General features: G+C 39.9%; 1 protein-coding gene and 1 long non-coding RNA gene across 3 annotated transcripts in view; one reads left to right on the plus strand and one right to left on the minus strand.

Moving 5' to 3' along the window:
• The window catches only part of RBPJ (recombination signal binding protein for immunoglobulin kappa J region), a 237,907-nt gene that overhangs the window by 65,971 nt on the left and 155,575 nt on the right, over positions 1-16,361 (plus strand). The window contains exon 2 of one of the 2 annotated variants that reach the window (XM_040237974.1): positions 15,812-15,998. The exons of the other annotated variant lie outside the window; for it this stretch is intronic. Coding sequence (XP_040093908.1) covers positions 15,928-15,998 — 71 coding nt within the window. The 5' untranslated portion in view covers positions 15,812-15,927. The remainder of the gene's footprint in view (positions 1-15,811; positions 15,999-16,361) is intronic. 2 annotated transcript variants of the gene reach the window in all.
• On the minus strand, positions 666-7,339 carry LOC120862005. The gene is made up of 3 exons (XR_005720677.1): positions 7,329-7,339; positions 5,674-5,682; positions 666-818 (listed from the first exon to the last, which is right to left on the minus strand). It is a non-coding gene; the product is annotated as an uncharacterized LOC120862005 (long non-coding RNA).

The following is a 16,361-nucleotide window of genomic DNA, read 5'->3' on the forward strand; positions in this document are numbered from 1 at the left end:
CCTCTCCATAATGTTGCTTGAATGTCTTCACAAAATGGCAGCTGGCTTCACCCACAGTAAGCAATCCAAGAGACTAAGATGGAAGTTGCAGTGGTATTATGCCTTGAAGACTTAGACGTCACATCCCACCACCTCTGACATATTCTACTGGTCATTCAAGGCATCTCTAATTTAGTGTGGGAGAGGACCATGGAGGGCCATCTTGAAGGCTTCTGCAACAGTAACTACTCCACAGGATATGAGGAAGATTAAATGAAACAACCCATGTAAAACCTGGTACATAATAAACACTGAATAAATGGTAGCCATTATTACAAAATGCCTTAAGTGCTAAATGCCAACTCACATTAAGACTGGTGCTGACTCTAAACTCTGCTCTAAGTTTAATTTTATTGGATTTTAACAAGAGGTTACCTTGTGAAATGCTGTATCCCACATTAGAACCCATTGGGAAGAATCCAATGGGAAAAACCCAGAAAGCCACACAACTCAGGTGAAACAGCAGCAATAACAAACAACAGGTCAACAAAATATTAAAAACAAAACCAAACCAAAAAACAAATACCAGTTCAATGAATTAATAAAGCAAAAGACATCTGGGGGTCAGGCTCCTGAGGCCCAAGGGCAGCTGGTCTTCCCTGGCAGGCTCAATAGCTCACCCAGGTTGGAAGCATCCAGAGTGGTTTGTTACTACCTTCTGAACAGCAACAACCAATGTATCTCTAGCAACTTCCTTATCTTGCAGGTGTTATCACTTAAATAGTGTACTGTCTTCCTAATTTATATTCAGGGAAGCATTGCCATGGGGGGGGGAAAAACTTTAATAGGTGGATCTCAAAAAAAAGCTTCGTGGTTCAATACATTTGAAAAGGCTGCCTATGAAATCCTATTTTGGAGAATTATAGTGCACATTTTGTGTACTGTTCAAGACTCTAGGAAGCCCCATAGTTAAACAATTTAAAACTTAGAAGGAAAAAAAAACCTGTTGAGTTAGATTTGACCCAGGATTTTGCAAATTCATTAGTGCACAACACACACTTTTTTTTCCCCATTGCAGGTGTAAGCCTCCTACTTAGAATCATTGGCTGCTTCCTAGAGGCCTCATCATGGATGAGTCATTGAAACCTTTTGGCCCTTAGTAGCCCCATCTCTGGGTTTCCCTGGTAGCTCAGCTGGTAAAAAATCTTCCTGCAATGAAGGAGACCCTAGTTCAATTCCTGGGTCGGGAAGTTGCCCTGGAGAAGGGATAGGCTACCCACTCCAGTATTCTTGGGCTTCCCTGGTGGCTCAAATGATAAAGAATCTGCCTGTAATGTGGGAGACCTGGGTTCAATCCCTCGGTTGGGAAGAGCCCCTGGAGGAGGGCATGGCAACCCACTCCAGTACTCTTGCTGGGAAATCCCATGGACAGAGAAGCCTAGTGGGCTACAGTCCATGGGGTCACAAAGAGTTGGACACGACCGAGTACCTAAGAGCACAGCACAGCACAACCCCATCACTATAATGTGGATAATACAAACTTCATAGGGCTGTTGAGAAGATGAAATAATAAAGGTACCTCTCCTGATATCTGAGTCCCCCAGTAAGAGCTTGACCCTTTGAATTCCAAACCCAGCTCCACCAGGAGGGATTTATTTGACCTTGATCAAGTTCCTTTTACTTCTCAGTCAGCTTTCTGGTCTGTAAAACAAGGAGAATGAATGCATGCTAAGTCTCTTCAGTCAAGTCTGACTCTTTGCAACGCTATGGACGGTAGCCTGCCAGGCTCCTCTGTCCATGAGATTCTCCAGGCAAGAATACTGGAGTGGATTGCCATGCCCTCCTCCAGGGGATCTTCCCAACCCAGGGATCAAACCTGCGTTTCTTACATCTCCTGCATTGGCATGTGGCTCCTTTATCACTGGTGCCACTGGTAACTTTCACATGGGGAGAAAATAAAAGGGAGCACGTGGCATGCTGAGCACTTGCTTGGCAACACAGCTCACTAGCTGTCTAGGTATCATCATGACTGTTGTTGCTGGAGGTCACAGAGCCGGCAAGAGACAAAATCAGTTAATGAACCCTAGTCTGCCTGCCTCCAAGTACATGTGCTTCAGCCTCTGTTGGGACATACACACATACACATTTTCAGAGTGGCTCTGGGAGAGGATTCTGTTGGCAGTTAAAGATAAGTGGGTGGCAACGATTCCAGAGAGCTTCCAGAAGCCATGGGGTTGCAGGAAGATATTTAAAGGAGGCAGGTGGCTGGGCAGATGGGGGTGGCAGGGTTTACACACTCAGGACAGCCGGGACAACGGCTCAGAGGAGTGAGTGGCAGCGGCTGCAAGATGCCGGCTTTGTTGGAACAAAGCAGCAGGTGAGGGCCACAGAGAGTCCACACTCCAGGCACTCAGGGAGGGCTGAGGCAGAATAAAACCCTTGGCAGGGAGACAGCAGCCCCATTTGCCTTTTTCAATCAATCAACCAACAATTGAGGGACCAGCCCTGAAACAAAGCCGGGTCTCCCTCCCTCCCTCCCATGCAGCCTCCTTTCAAACATCAGATCTTAGTTGAACTTCTGAGAACTCCTCCTCCCTCCTGAAGCCACGAGCAGTTGTACAGAAATTCATTTTTATTATTGAGCTCGTATTTCTGCTTTTGCCATCACCGCAGATCAGTTTGGGTTTTGTCTCCCAGCCAAGGGTTTTTCATATTTTCCAGATCACTCAAAAGTCTGTATGTGCTGCCTGGAGCAGGTTTAAGGAACAATCTGAGATTTCTTTCTGAATAAGCAGTTATTTGTACTTTGTTTTGCTTTTCTTAGTTACTGAAGAGAAACAGTGACATAAAGAAAGCACTGGTAACACAGCGCTGAGCAGCACAAATGTCAGTGGTAGTGACTTTCAAACAAATAGTCACATTGTCAGGCGCACAAGGGTCTCATTGAGGAAATCTGTGCAGTGATTGCTAACGGGGTTTAACACTTTAGGCACAGTGTAATCAAGGAAAGAACTGTAAACTTTGCACAGAGTGACCTCGGAAGGGACTAAAAGGAAATGCCAACTCAAGATCCCAGCGTACATTTTCAGACCAGTCACAGTATGTTGGGGGGGAGGGTGGGATGGGGGGAAAGAGCCTGATCGAGTGAAATGTTGTTTATGGGGAAATGGGGAACATTCCCTAATTATTGCGATGATTAGGGTAAATCCAGTTACATCCTGTTTCATTCTCTATTTTAATAATTTTAATTATGGTTCTACACAAAGCCAAAGGTTTTTTTTTAATGAGATGTACAATGCATTTTACCACTTTGCAATATTTTTCTTTTAAAGGTTATTATTGTAAAGAAAATAGAATTCCTTTAGCAGAAATTTAAGTAAATACCTAGAACTCCCACCAGCCCCTTCCCAGAGGCTTTGGCATATAACAATGTGGGCAAAATTTGTCTGTCCTGCCTCCCTATTCAGGGTTACCAAATTTAGCACATAAAAACACAGGATGTCTAGTTAAATTTGAATTTCAGATAAACTATGAACAATTTTTTTAGTATAAGTATGTTCCAAACATTGTTCAGGATCTACTAAAAAATTATTTGTTCTTTAAATTTAACTGGGGATCCTGTATTTAATTTGACCAAATCATTCCAATTGACTATAGATGTCTAGGTTTATTTCTGGACTCTGTTCTCTATCTGATCTCTGTATCTATCTGTACACATATACTACATAGTCCTGGGATTACTGCAGCCTTGTAATGAGTTTTGAAATGGGTCTGAGTCTTCCAAATTTGTTGTTTTTTAAAAGATTATTTTGACTATTCTGGGCCCTTTCTATTTCAACATGAATTTTAGGACCAGACGGACAATTCCTGCAGAAAAATCAGTTGTCATTTTCATAGAGATTGCATTGAATCTGTAGAGATTAGCTTGAGGAGTACTGCCATATATATATATGTTTATTTATTTGGCTGTGCTGGATCTTTAGTTGTGGCATGTGGGATCTAGTTCCCTGACCAGGAACCAAACTCAGGGCCCCTGCATTGGGAGTGTGCAACCTGAGCCACTGGACCGCCAGAGAAGTCCTTGCCATCTTAATCATCTTAAATTTCCAATCCATGAAAAAAAGCTGTTTTTCTATTAATTTGGTTTTCCCTTTACTTATTTCATGCTCTGTAGTTTCCAGTGCACAAGTCTTATACTTCTTTTGTTAAACTTATTCCTAAGTACTTTTTTCTTTTCAAAAAAGAAATAGGTGCTGTAAATAGAATTTTCTTAATTTCATTTTCAGATCGTTGATTTCTAGCATATAAAACTAAAATTTATTTTGGTATACTACAATATTTAAGAGTGTAAGTTTGAAAACCTTTTGTTCTAGTGAAATATAATTCACATTCTGATTGTCTGCTAGCAGGACATTAACTTCTCTGTGACTTTCACGGGCTTGGCTCTTTGGGAAACTGCTGCTGGCACTGACCAAGGAACCATAAACATGTAACCTGTTAGACTTGGGCTCAGGTACACGCACAGAAGTGGAGGAGGCAAGCACCCTACAGGCAGATGTCCTGCGCTTCAGCACTTTACCTGCCAGGCTCCCTCACCAGACTTCAAACTCTCTGAGAGCTGTAACAAGATCTCCTGTACAAGTCTCTCAAAAGCAGGCACCAGTTTGGTGTTTGCTTTAAGTATTTTGTCAGACTCATTGACTAGGTGGAGAGAGGGAAAATGGCATTGCTCAGGGGACAGAGCTCAACGGGATCTTATTTTGCTGAGGGACCTCCAGCCTACTGTCAGATTTGACTCATCCATACTCACCCTGTTCATAAAAAGAAAGCTCTGTGAGGCTGTAAAGAACTATTCATTATCTATAAACATACTGAAATATTTTTATTGCAGTCACTTCATAGTATCTTTTTAAAATATGTGGTACAGCAAAATGTCCCTTATTGTTCTTGTTCAAGATTCTCTTGACAATTTTTGAATTTTTATTTTTTCGTATCCTTTTCATTACTGGGTCCTTAGTGGGATTTTGACTGGATTCAATAACATTTTTATATTAACTTGGGAAGGATTTGTATTTTCATAATTTTTTTCTAATCCAAGATTTTGGTATGTCTCTCCATTTATTCGACATGTTTTATTTCCTTCAATTAAATTTTATAACTTTGTTCATATACATTCTAGACTTCCCTTGTTAAATTTATTCATGACACTATTTTAAAGAATTTATTTTGTAATTTCTATGTATAACTCTATTTCTAATATGCAGAGAAGTTACTGTGTTTAAAAAATATTTATCTTAGCAGCCACTAAGGAAAACAGTGTGGAGGTTCCTTACAAAACTAAAATTATAACTACTATGCTGCTGCTGCTGCTGCTGCTGCTGTTGCTGCTAAGTCGCCTCAGTCATGTCCGACTCTGTGCGACCCCAGAGACGGCAGCCCACCAGGCTCCCCCATCCCTGGGATTCTCCAGGCAAGAACACTGGAGTGGGTTGCCATTTCCTTCTCCAATGCATGAAAGTGAAAAGTGAAAGTGAAGTCGCTCAGTCGTGTCCGACTCTTAGCGACCCCATGGACTGCAGCCTACCAGGCTCCTCCATCCATGGGATTTCTCCAGGCAAGAACACTGGAGTGGGGTGCCATCGCCTTCTCTGATATATGATCCAGTAATTCCACTCCTCGGTATGTATCAGGAACAAACAAAAACTCTAATTTGAAAAGACACATGTACTCCAATGTTCATAGCAACACTATTTATAATAGCCAAGACAGGGAAATAGCCCAAGTGCCCATCAACAGATGACTGGCTTAAGAAGATATGGTATATATATATATATCCAGTGGAATATTACTTGGTCTTAGAAAAAAAAATACTGCCATTTGCAACAAACAGATGGACCTAGAGAACATTATGCTTATGAAGTAAATCAGAGAAAGATAAATACTATATGATAGCACTTAAATGTGGAATAGAAAAGATAATATAAGTGAATCTATGTACAAACAGAGACAGATTCACAGACAGAAAACAGACTTATGGCTACCAAAGAGGGATGGAGGGGACAAATTTGGAGTGTGAGATTAACAGATACAAACCATTATACATAAAATAGATAAGCAACAAGAATTTACTGTGTAACACAGTGAATTACATTCACTATCTTGTAGCAGTCTATAAAAGAATATAATCTGAAAAAAACAATGGAATCAGTATGTGGCACACCTGAAACTAACACAATATTATAAGTCAACTATACTTAAATTTTTAAAATTTATCTTATATTCAGTGACTCTACCAGTTATCTTGGTGGTTTTAATGTTTTGAGTCATTTGGGATTTCCAGGCATAGAAGTGTATTATATGTAAACAAAAATATTAATAAATTTGCCTTTTCTTTTTCATGATTTGAAATTCTCATTTGCTTTTCCTGTCTTATTTCATAGCTCAGTTCAGTCGCTCAGTTGTGTCCAACTCTTTGCGACCCCATGAATTGCAGCACGCCAGGCCTCCCTGTCCATCACCAACTCCTGGAGTTCACCCAAACTCATGTCCATCGAGTCAGTGATGCCATCCAGCCATCTCATCCTCTGTCGTCCCCTTCTCCTCCTGCCCCCAATCCCTCTCAGCATCAGTCTTTTCTAATGAGCCAACTCTTCACATGAGGTGGCCAAAGTACTGGAGTTTCAGCTTTAGCATCAGTCCTTCCAATGAACACCCAGGACTGGTCTCCTTTAGAACGGACTGGTTGGATCTCCTTGCAGTCCAAGGGACTCTCAAGAGTCTTCTCCAGCACCACAGTTCAAAAGCATCAATTCTTCAGCGCTCAGCTTTCTTCACAGTCCAACTCTCACATCCATACATGACTGCTAGAAAAACCATAGCCTTGACTAGATGGATCTTTGTTGGCAAAGTAATGTCTCTTCTTTTGAATATGCTATCTAGGTTGGTCATAACTTTCCTTCCAAGGAGTAAGTGTCTTTTAATTTCATGGCTGCAATCACCATCTGCTGTGATTTTGGGGCCCCAAAAAATAAAGTCTGACACTGTTTCCCCTGTTTCCCCGTCTATTTCCCATGAAGTGATGGGACCAGATGGCATGATCTTAGTTTTCTCAATGTTGAGCTTTAAGTCAACTTTTTCACTCTCCTCTTTCACTTTCATCAAGAGGCTTTTTAGTTCCTCTTCACTTTCTGCCATGAGGGTGGTGTCATCTGCATATCTGAGGTTATTGATATTTCTCCCAGTAATTTCATAGTAGAACCTCCCAAATAATGCTAAGTAATAGGGTTGACATTTATTTACTTATTACTGAAGTCAAGAGTATTTGCTTTTGAAAATTTTGTAACCAAAACAAACTTTAATACCAAACAGGAAAGTAAACTATATCGTTCTGGGGATATAGCAACAACTATATGTAGAATTAATATAATGCATTGATGCCTTCAAACTGTGGTGCTGGAAAAGACTCTTGAGAGTCCCTTGGACTGCAAGGAGATCAAACCAGTCAATCCTAAAGGAAATCAACTCTGAATATTCACTGGAAGGACTGATGCTGAAGCTGAAACTCCAATATTTTGGCCACCTGATGCAAAGCACCGACTCATTGGAAAAGATCCTGATGCTGGCCAAGATTGAGGGCAGGAGTAGAAGGGGGGCAACAGAGGATAAGATGGTTGGATGGCACCACCGAATCAGTGGACATGAGTTTGAGCAAACTTCAGGAGACAGTGAAGGACAGGGAAGCCTGGCATGCTGCAGCTCATGGGGTTGCAAAGAGTCAGACACAACTTAGTGACTGAACAACAACAAAATTGATGAATATAGATAGATAGATAGATAATACTGAATAACTCCTTGAATGCAGAGTAAACTTGAATCTCCAATGGAGACTTGGAGGAATTTTTCATCCCTTAAATTCTTAAAGGAAGCGATGGGAGAGAGGAGCCAGAAAGAATCTGATATATCCAAGATGGCAGATTAAGAGTTCAAAGATTAGGAACAGCTGGGGAGAACAAGAGAGCACAGAACAGAAAGCAGGATTTTCTTGGGCAAAAGCCAAAAACACCAACTGGGAGGTGACCACTAAGTCAAAACAGTTTAATACAGAAGCCAGAGAGGGAATATGAAGCTCTGATTGGAAAGTATCTTGAAGATTAATCGAAAGTCTTGACAAGCAGCTTCTACAACAGTTTTTTAAACTTTTAAAATACAACTTGTCATCTTCTTATTGGTGTAGTAGATTTCTTTGCCTAGCACAGTGTTTTGTATATAGCTGGTCACTAAAAAAAAATTTTTGTTCTTGAATTAATAGACAGGGAGACTATATGTAAAATAGAGATCCAATAGGAATTTGCTGTATGGCTCAGGAAACTCAAACAGGGGCTCTGTATCAACCTAGAGGGAAGTGGGAGGGGGGTTCAAAAGGGAGGGGATATGTGTATACCTATGGCTGACTCAAGTTGAGCTTTGACAGAAAACAACAAAAATGTGTAAAACAATGATCCTTCAGTAAAAAAAAAAAAAATAAGTTAATTAAAAGAAAAAACAAGGAGAGAGAAAAACAATAGCACCTCAAAAGCCAAAGAAAAATTGGCAATATCTAAATGCCAAAAGACTTTTGAAAGGTCTTTTTTTAAAGAAAGCATTTTATTAAGCTAGAATGCTAAAGAAGAGTACAAATTGTCTAGCTCAATAAATTATTACATCCAACTAACCACCACTGAAAATAAGAAATTGAGTATCACCAGTTCCCCAGAAGTTCTCTTTAAGCCCCCTCCTAGCCACTACCCCCTCTAGGGGTACTCACAAAACAGCACAGATGTTAGCTGTTTTTAGAAATTGTATAAATAAAATCACATACTATGTACTTTTGTGTGTGTGTATATAAACATATAAGAAGTATGTACTTTTTCGTATCTGGCTTCTTTTGTTCAACATTGTATTTCTGAGATTCCTCCATGTTATTGCAATATGTAGCAGTAATTTCTTTATTCTCACTGCTATATAATAATTGATTGTATGAACATATCACAGTGTATTTATCCAAGCTATTGTTGATGGGCATTAAGGATGTTTCCAGATTGGAAGTATTATAGCGATGCTGTGAACATTTTACTACATGACTTTTGATGAACATATTACGTTTCTATAGGGTGTTCATCAGGGAATGGAATTGCCTGGTCACAGACATTTGTATTTTCAGCTTTAATAGATATTTTTAGACAGTTTTCTAAGTAGTTATACCAATTAGTGTTCCTACTAACAATATAAAGGAGGCCCAGTTACTCTATATCCTCACAATCCTGGTTTGTCTCATTTTTGTGGATATATAATAGTATTGCATTGTAGTTTTAATTTGCATTTTCCTGATAACTAATGAGATTAAGTGGTGACTTTTTTGGTTGCAAAATTAAATCATGTCTATGGTAAAATATCCAACAACAGTATAAAAAATAAAGCCAGTGGCATCAGTTTCCTAGTCTTAGAAATTAGGGCTATATAGTGTAGACACAAGTCTTCTTAAAGCAGAGTTCATGGAACTCTGTGTTTCCACAGGCATACTCTTTTAAGTCCACACATTTTCTTTACAAAAGGAAATTTTGTGGTTACATTTTTGAGATAAACTAAAATACTGTTGTAAGTATTATTTCAATCATCTGAATCACCAGCTTCTAGCCAGGTATTGCCAACCAATGTAGGTACCTTTATTTACTGTTATATTTGATTGCCATGATGTCAAGTCAAGGCCTCAGAGGAACGGAACAGAGGCAAACCTAGTAGGCTGGCTCCAACTGCAGACTCAGTGACATCAGGGGCACTGTAGGAATACAGGTGTTTATGTGGTTTGAATAGAGAAGAATAGTGGAAGAATAACATTATCACAGTAGTGAAAAGCCGAATAAAAAGAATCTACTGAGGAAATTCCCTGATGGTCCAGTGATTAGGACTGAGCTTTCACCACTGGGCTGGGATTCTGTCCTGGGCTGGGTACCTAAGATCCCTCTCACAATGAGGCTGGAAAGGCTGCAAGGATGTAGACCATAGAGTTTCTATAGGTTTAAATAGTTTTGTTTTAATATAATTTTTAAACTTGCCTCCAGTTCTATCACTACATATGTGAGAATTATAAGCATAAGGAGCTCATAACGGCTTTCTGGTTGTACATTTTAAAGTAACGTTCTAAAAATAAAATAAAATAAAATAAAAAGTTACGTTCTTTGAAACAGACTTAGATCAATAATAAATTTGTATTCCCTGTTAGAGTTGCATACATTGCTCAAGTCTGAGAAACACTAACCTAATAGGTAACTTCATGCAGAATTTCTAGGTGAGGACCATCACGATGGGAAAATATCAGGACAAACAATCAAACAGGACTTTGCCTGCAGAATATCAGCTTTTGAACTTGAATGTGGATTTAAGAGTCATTGTTTCTCTAATCTGAGGGCAGACTGAATGATTCATAAAACTGAGCATATAAGAATGACTAGAATTTCCCTGGTAGCCCAGTTGTTAAGACTCTGTGCTCCCAATGCAGGAAGCACATGTTCCATCCCTGATTGTGGAACTAAGATCCCACATACCACACAGTGCAGTACTTTACTTTCTTTAAAAAAAAAAAAAAAAGTAAAAGTAAAACAAAATGTTATAGGTAAAAAGAAAGAAAAAGACTGGGCCTACAAACTAGGCTGGTCTTGCTTCCTCTACCACATTTGTCCCTTCTCTAAACTAAAGATTGACAATAATATGAAACTTGCATGTTTGTTGGAAGGATTATATTTAACATATTTAAAGCATCTGGGGAATATTACTGGTGTTTAATGGCAGCCACCGATATTACAGGGACATTTGATCTGTAGGTTTTTGGGCAGGTTCCATGAGCTTTATATCATGCTTACGTTCTTTCCACACTCAGGAAAATGTTCTAAACTGAGTGACTAAATATTATACATATAACCAAAGCAGTATCTGCCAGTGCCATTATAGCATACAAACAAAACAAAGTGAAAACTATTAAGGGTCTAATTCACTGAATTTTTATCAACTTCTCCTGATCAGTTAAAATTTTTAAAGCAGTTATTTTAACTGTCAACATTGGAAGTATTTCTGAAGTCTGCCAAGCCACTTTTTTTTTTTTACTGAAGTATAGCTGATTTACAATGTTGTGCCAATCTCTGCTGTACAGCAGTGATTCAGTTATATGCATATATACATTTCTTATGTTCTTTTCTATTATGGTTTTTCACAGGATATTGAATATGGTTTCTTGTGCTATACATTAGGACACTTTAGACAGTAAAATTTTGTGGACTTGCCTTAACATCACTGGTCAGACTAAAATCATTGACACGCGAATGTCTATGTGGGTATGGGGCTTTCCTGATAGCTCATTTGGTAAATAATCCACCTGCAATGCAGGAGACCATGGTTCGATTCTTGGGTCAGGAAGCTCCACTGGAGAAGGGATAGGCTACCCACTCCAGTATTTTTGGGCTTGACCTGGGTTCAAACCCTGGGTTAGGAAGATCCCGTGGAGAAGGGAAAGGCTACCCACTCCAGTATTCTTGCCTGGAGAATTCCATGGAGTGTGTAGTTCATGGGGTTGCAAAGAGTCGGACACAACTGAGCGACTTTCACTTTCATGTGGGTATAAACGTATAAAACATACATGAAATTGAGCTATATCCACATTGACTTCAAGTCATAAACTGTAAGTTTATTTTTGTATTTATGAAAATCTTAACACCTGCTTGCTTTGCTGTGATGAATAATTTTTATTCTATAATTGGAATATAATGGGGGGATTCTTGTCCCTCTGAGTTTAGATAATCATATTTGAAATAGTTACATGGTCTAAAACAATATTAGTACAAAATGATGGTAATCATATTTAAAGAATTTGGAATTTTGCTTTACTTATAAAGCCCATCTTCCCCCTTATTAGTAAAAAGAACACTGAGTAACAAGGTTGGGGGACATGCCTAATTGTGTCTTCTCTGAGCTTCAGAATCTGTCCAGGTCTCCCCGACTTCTACTGCAGCCTTCGTGAGGCACATCACTCTGCACCCAGACAAGAGCAATAGTATCTCAGCTGGTTTATTTGTGTTCACTCCAGCCTCTTCTAATCCACCTGCATACAATGTGTCAGCTTGTTGTTGTTCAGTTGCCAAGTCGTGTCCAGCTCTTCAGTATCCTATGAACTGCAGCATGCCAGGCTTCCCTGTTCATCACCATCTCCCGGAGTTTGCCCAAGTTCATGTCCATTGAATCGCTGGTCCCATCCAACCATCTCATCCTCTGTTGCCCCCTTCTCTTCTACCTTCAGTCTTTCCCAGCATCAGGGTCTTTTCCAGTGAAAAGTGTCAGACTGGCCTTCCTTAACTACAAAACAAATCAAGCCACTGCCTGCTTAAGACTATTCCTGATCTGTCCCAGGCTTCTTTCTCCTGCCTCTAATCACACCATTATTCTCCTGCTCACTGTGCTGCAGCTTTACTGGCTTTCTTTCTTCAAATCCTCCAAATGCATCCCCACTTTAGGGTCTCAGCACTTACTGCCCTTGGCACCACCTCATTTGAACCCCAGCTGTCCCTTCTCTAAACTAGAGACTGATAATAATCCAGAACATCATGCTTGCTCTAAGGATAATATTTAACACATTTAAAGCACAGGGTGGGGTGGGGAGGGAAAGAAGAAGGAGGAGGGGAAGGAAGAGGAAGGGGCAGGAAGGTGGGGGAAGTAGAAGAGAAGAAAGGGAAGTTCTCTGCCTAGTCCTCTGCCTAGAACGCTCTGTTCCACAATCTTTGCACAGTTCCTTCCTTCTCTAACTCTTCAGAGAAGTCTTCCCTCCCCAAACATGCCATCACCCTGTGTCCAATGCCCTGTTTTATTTTCTTTAAAGCACTCAACAATCTGATTTCATCTTTACATTTATTGGGTAACTAGCTTATACTATAGCATCTCTCCCCGCAGAATGTAAGCTGAAGGAGTCCCTTGTCACTCAATGCGTAACATGATGCCTATACAAAGAAGTCTTTCAATAACGTTGCTTGACTAAAAGAATGAATGAGTGAATGAATGCTGCTGTTACTGCTGCTAAGTCGCTTCAGTCATGTCCGACTCTGTGTGACCCCATAGACGGAAGCCCACCAGGCTCCCCCGTCCCTGGGATTCCCCAGGCAAGAACACTGGAGTGGGTTGCCATTTCCGCCTCCAGAATGAATGAATGCCCAGCTTCAGAAATCACCTAAGATCTAGCTTCTGAGTAACGGAGTGTGTGTGTGCTTGTGTGCTCAGCCATTCAGTCATATCCGACTCATTGCAACGCCATGGACTATAGCCAGCCAGGCTCCTCTGTCCACGGAATTTTCCAGACAAGATTACTGGAGCAGGTTGCCATTCTTCCTCTAGGGGATCTTCCTGACTCAGGGATCAAACCCGTGTCTACCGTGTCTCCTGCATTTGCAGGTGGATTCTTTACCACCGTGCCACCTGGGAACCTCTAGCAAGTACTGAACCTTTTGGCACTTCAGTTTCCCTTATGAATAATTAGTAAGCTGAATTGATCATTAACGGCACTTCTTGTTTTATACTGGCCAAAAAGTTCATTTGAGTTTTTCTGTAACATCAATATTTCCATGGTTCATATTCAAATATTATTTCCACCTTCCCTTCCTTTTCTTCTCTCTTCTCCTCCTTCTTCACTTTTTTCTTTACTGTCTCCCTCCCTCCATCCCTCCCTCGGATCCATGAATAATTCTAAACCATTTGGAGATATTTTATGCATAAACACAGACATCTCAAGGATATATGGTCTCTAGACAGTGAATTGTCCTCACAATTGTTGTAGTGTTTCGTTTTCCTTGCCTAGCTAACCTCATCAAAACCACACCCTCTGCTGCCAAACCACAGCCCTACTCTGACTTTGGAAATAAAAATGGAATATAAGGATCCCTGGCTTCTGAGGGGGGAAAAATGCTACACAAATTTTAACTAGTATGGTGCTTCTGGAGAAATCAGGGTGCAACTGACAGGATTGATTACAACTTTATAAATTTCCTAATATAATAAATTCCATGAGACTGATACCAAATTTTAGATACCACCAGAGACAATCCCTAAATTACTTTTTCTAGGCCATATCTAATTACAGTGACTATCCTTGTACATGCTTAACTTTTGACCAGTTAGTTTACGATATGCTATTAATAGAAATATACACTAAAAACAATATAGTGATGATTAGATAGTAATGTTATGTATTAAAACTTACATCATTCCTTATTTAAGATCCTGTGAAACATGGTCTCAGGAAATGAAACGGAATTTCTTCCATGTCTAGAACAACTGAAGTCATTATCAACTGCAAAGACATTTTAATTTGCTTATAAATGCATGTCCACAAACCAAGTTTTTAAAGTTTCAAACCACATGATGGCTTAGAATCACAGCATTTATGAACTGGAAGAACACTGTGACCTTCATTTAACACATGAGGAAACTGAAACTCAGAGAGCTCAAATGACTAGACCAAGGTCACAGGCCCCATTAGTGCTGGAGCTGGAACAAAACTTCTGGTCTCCTGGTTTCATGCTTTTCTCATTACCCAAGCTGCAGTTTCTTGCAACTTTGATTGCAACTTTCAATCATATGTGCCAAGTCATCATAGAACACGGTGGGTTGGAATATAAATTATCAGTCCATTAACTGAGAAACCACTTGAGGAATTATAGTAGTCATGTTGCTGTTATAGTACTTCTTAATATTCACTTGAATTTATGTATCTGGTACTTTAAAAAGTGTTACTTGTATTAACCTATTTAATCCCCAACTAGCCCTATGGGTGGGTGGGTATGGGAGGATAGTCACTTTTCTAAGCCTTTTACATCTAATAAATCATATAATCCTCAAAACTACCCTACAAAGTAGTATTATTACTCCTATTTTACAGGTGAAGAAACTGAGTCTTAAAGTGATAGTCATGCTTAAGTTCAAACATACCCTTAAACCAATACATATGCTACCTTTCTCTGCTAAACCATCTATGCATTAGTTTCTACTTTCCCATCACCAAATATTAGAATAACAAGTAGTTTAACTTGAGTTTCTTCTCCCTGCATTCACCTAGCTTCTCTGTATTAGCTGGCACTAGAGATATGGAAATGGCAACCCACTCCAGTACTCTTGCCTGGAAAATCCCATGAACGGAGGAGCCTGGTAAGCTACAGCCCACGGGGTCACAGAGTCGGACATGATCGAGCGACTTCACACACACATACAGAGATATTTAAAGACAGAGGAACCAGAAAGGACAGAAGACCATCTACAACCTGAATAAATTAGACAATGGATTTTATTATGTAATTAGCAACACTTCAACTTGAACAGGTATGGCTACAGCCCACGAAAGTAAGTTTTCTGCATATGGTGACCTAGTATAAAAACATAATCTGTGAATTACTAAGTGAGTTACATTTTTTCTGCAAGAAGGAGCAGAGACATGTTAGTGTTACACCAGTTAGTGGGGAAGTCTGTGGTAAGAACACATGGAGAGGTGAGAAATCCCAGGAACAGTCTCAGTGGCTACAGTCGGGGCCTCAGAGGGTATTGTTCAGTTTTTTTCAGGTTGCAATAGTAGCTCTAGTCATTCAACAGCAGCAAAAGCTGCCCACCATTTTCATGACTTGGCTTCTCTGCTGGTCTCCCATCTCTCAACCTACTTACTATCAATTGACTTTTCTGTATTCACCTCTCCTACCTCTTTCTCCTACCTCTCTCTGCTCTAGGTCTCTCTTATGTCTCTATTTACCACCTCCTTTTCTTTTTTTCCCTGTAGGGCTCTTAAACCCCATGACAAAGAGAGAATCTGAGCTGGGACATGAGCAGGTCTATTGGTGCATCAAGTAGACAGTATTTCCATTAGAGTGCTCACATCAAGTCATCTCAAAGTCTATGGAGGGCTGCCTTCCCACTCACCATACCCTCCCAGAGAAACATCTGTACGCCCACTGGCTGCTTCCAAGGTAACAGGATCATACAGAACAAAGCAAGCATGGACCTATATGTGTAGAAGGGAACTTTGAGCATGATGAGCAATTCGTATGGCTTGTCTGGTACAAATACAGAGCCTCTTCCATGTACTGATGGCACTAATCAAGACAAAAGCTCTTGCTGAAAAAAAAAATTAAACTTTTAAGGGTCGAAACCAAAAAAATAAAGGGTCATTGCTGAATATTCTCTCATTTTAGATTTCAGCTACAGCTCTATTTTTAACTATGGCATACTCAGAATTGGATACCATAAATTCTTTTAATGCTCTTGATCTTCCACTCTCTTATCTGTTAAATCCATAGTGAAACTTTTAGCTGACTCAGGATACAAACCCA

The sequence above is a fragment of the Oryx dammah genome, unplaced genomic scaffold (genome assembly GCF_014754425.2).
Source record: "Oryx dammah isolate SB20612 unplaced genomic scaffold, SCBI_Odam_1.1 HiC_scaffold_3, whole genome shotgun sequence".
Taxonomy (NCBI): domain Eukaryota; kingdom Metazoa; phylum Chordata; class Mammalia; order Artiodactyla; family Bovidae; genus Oryx; species Oryx dammah.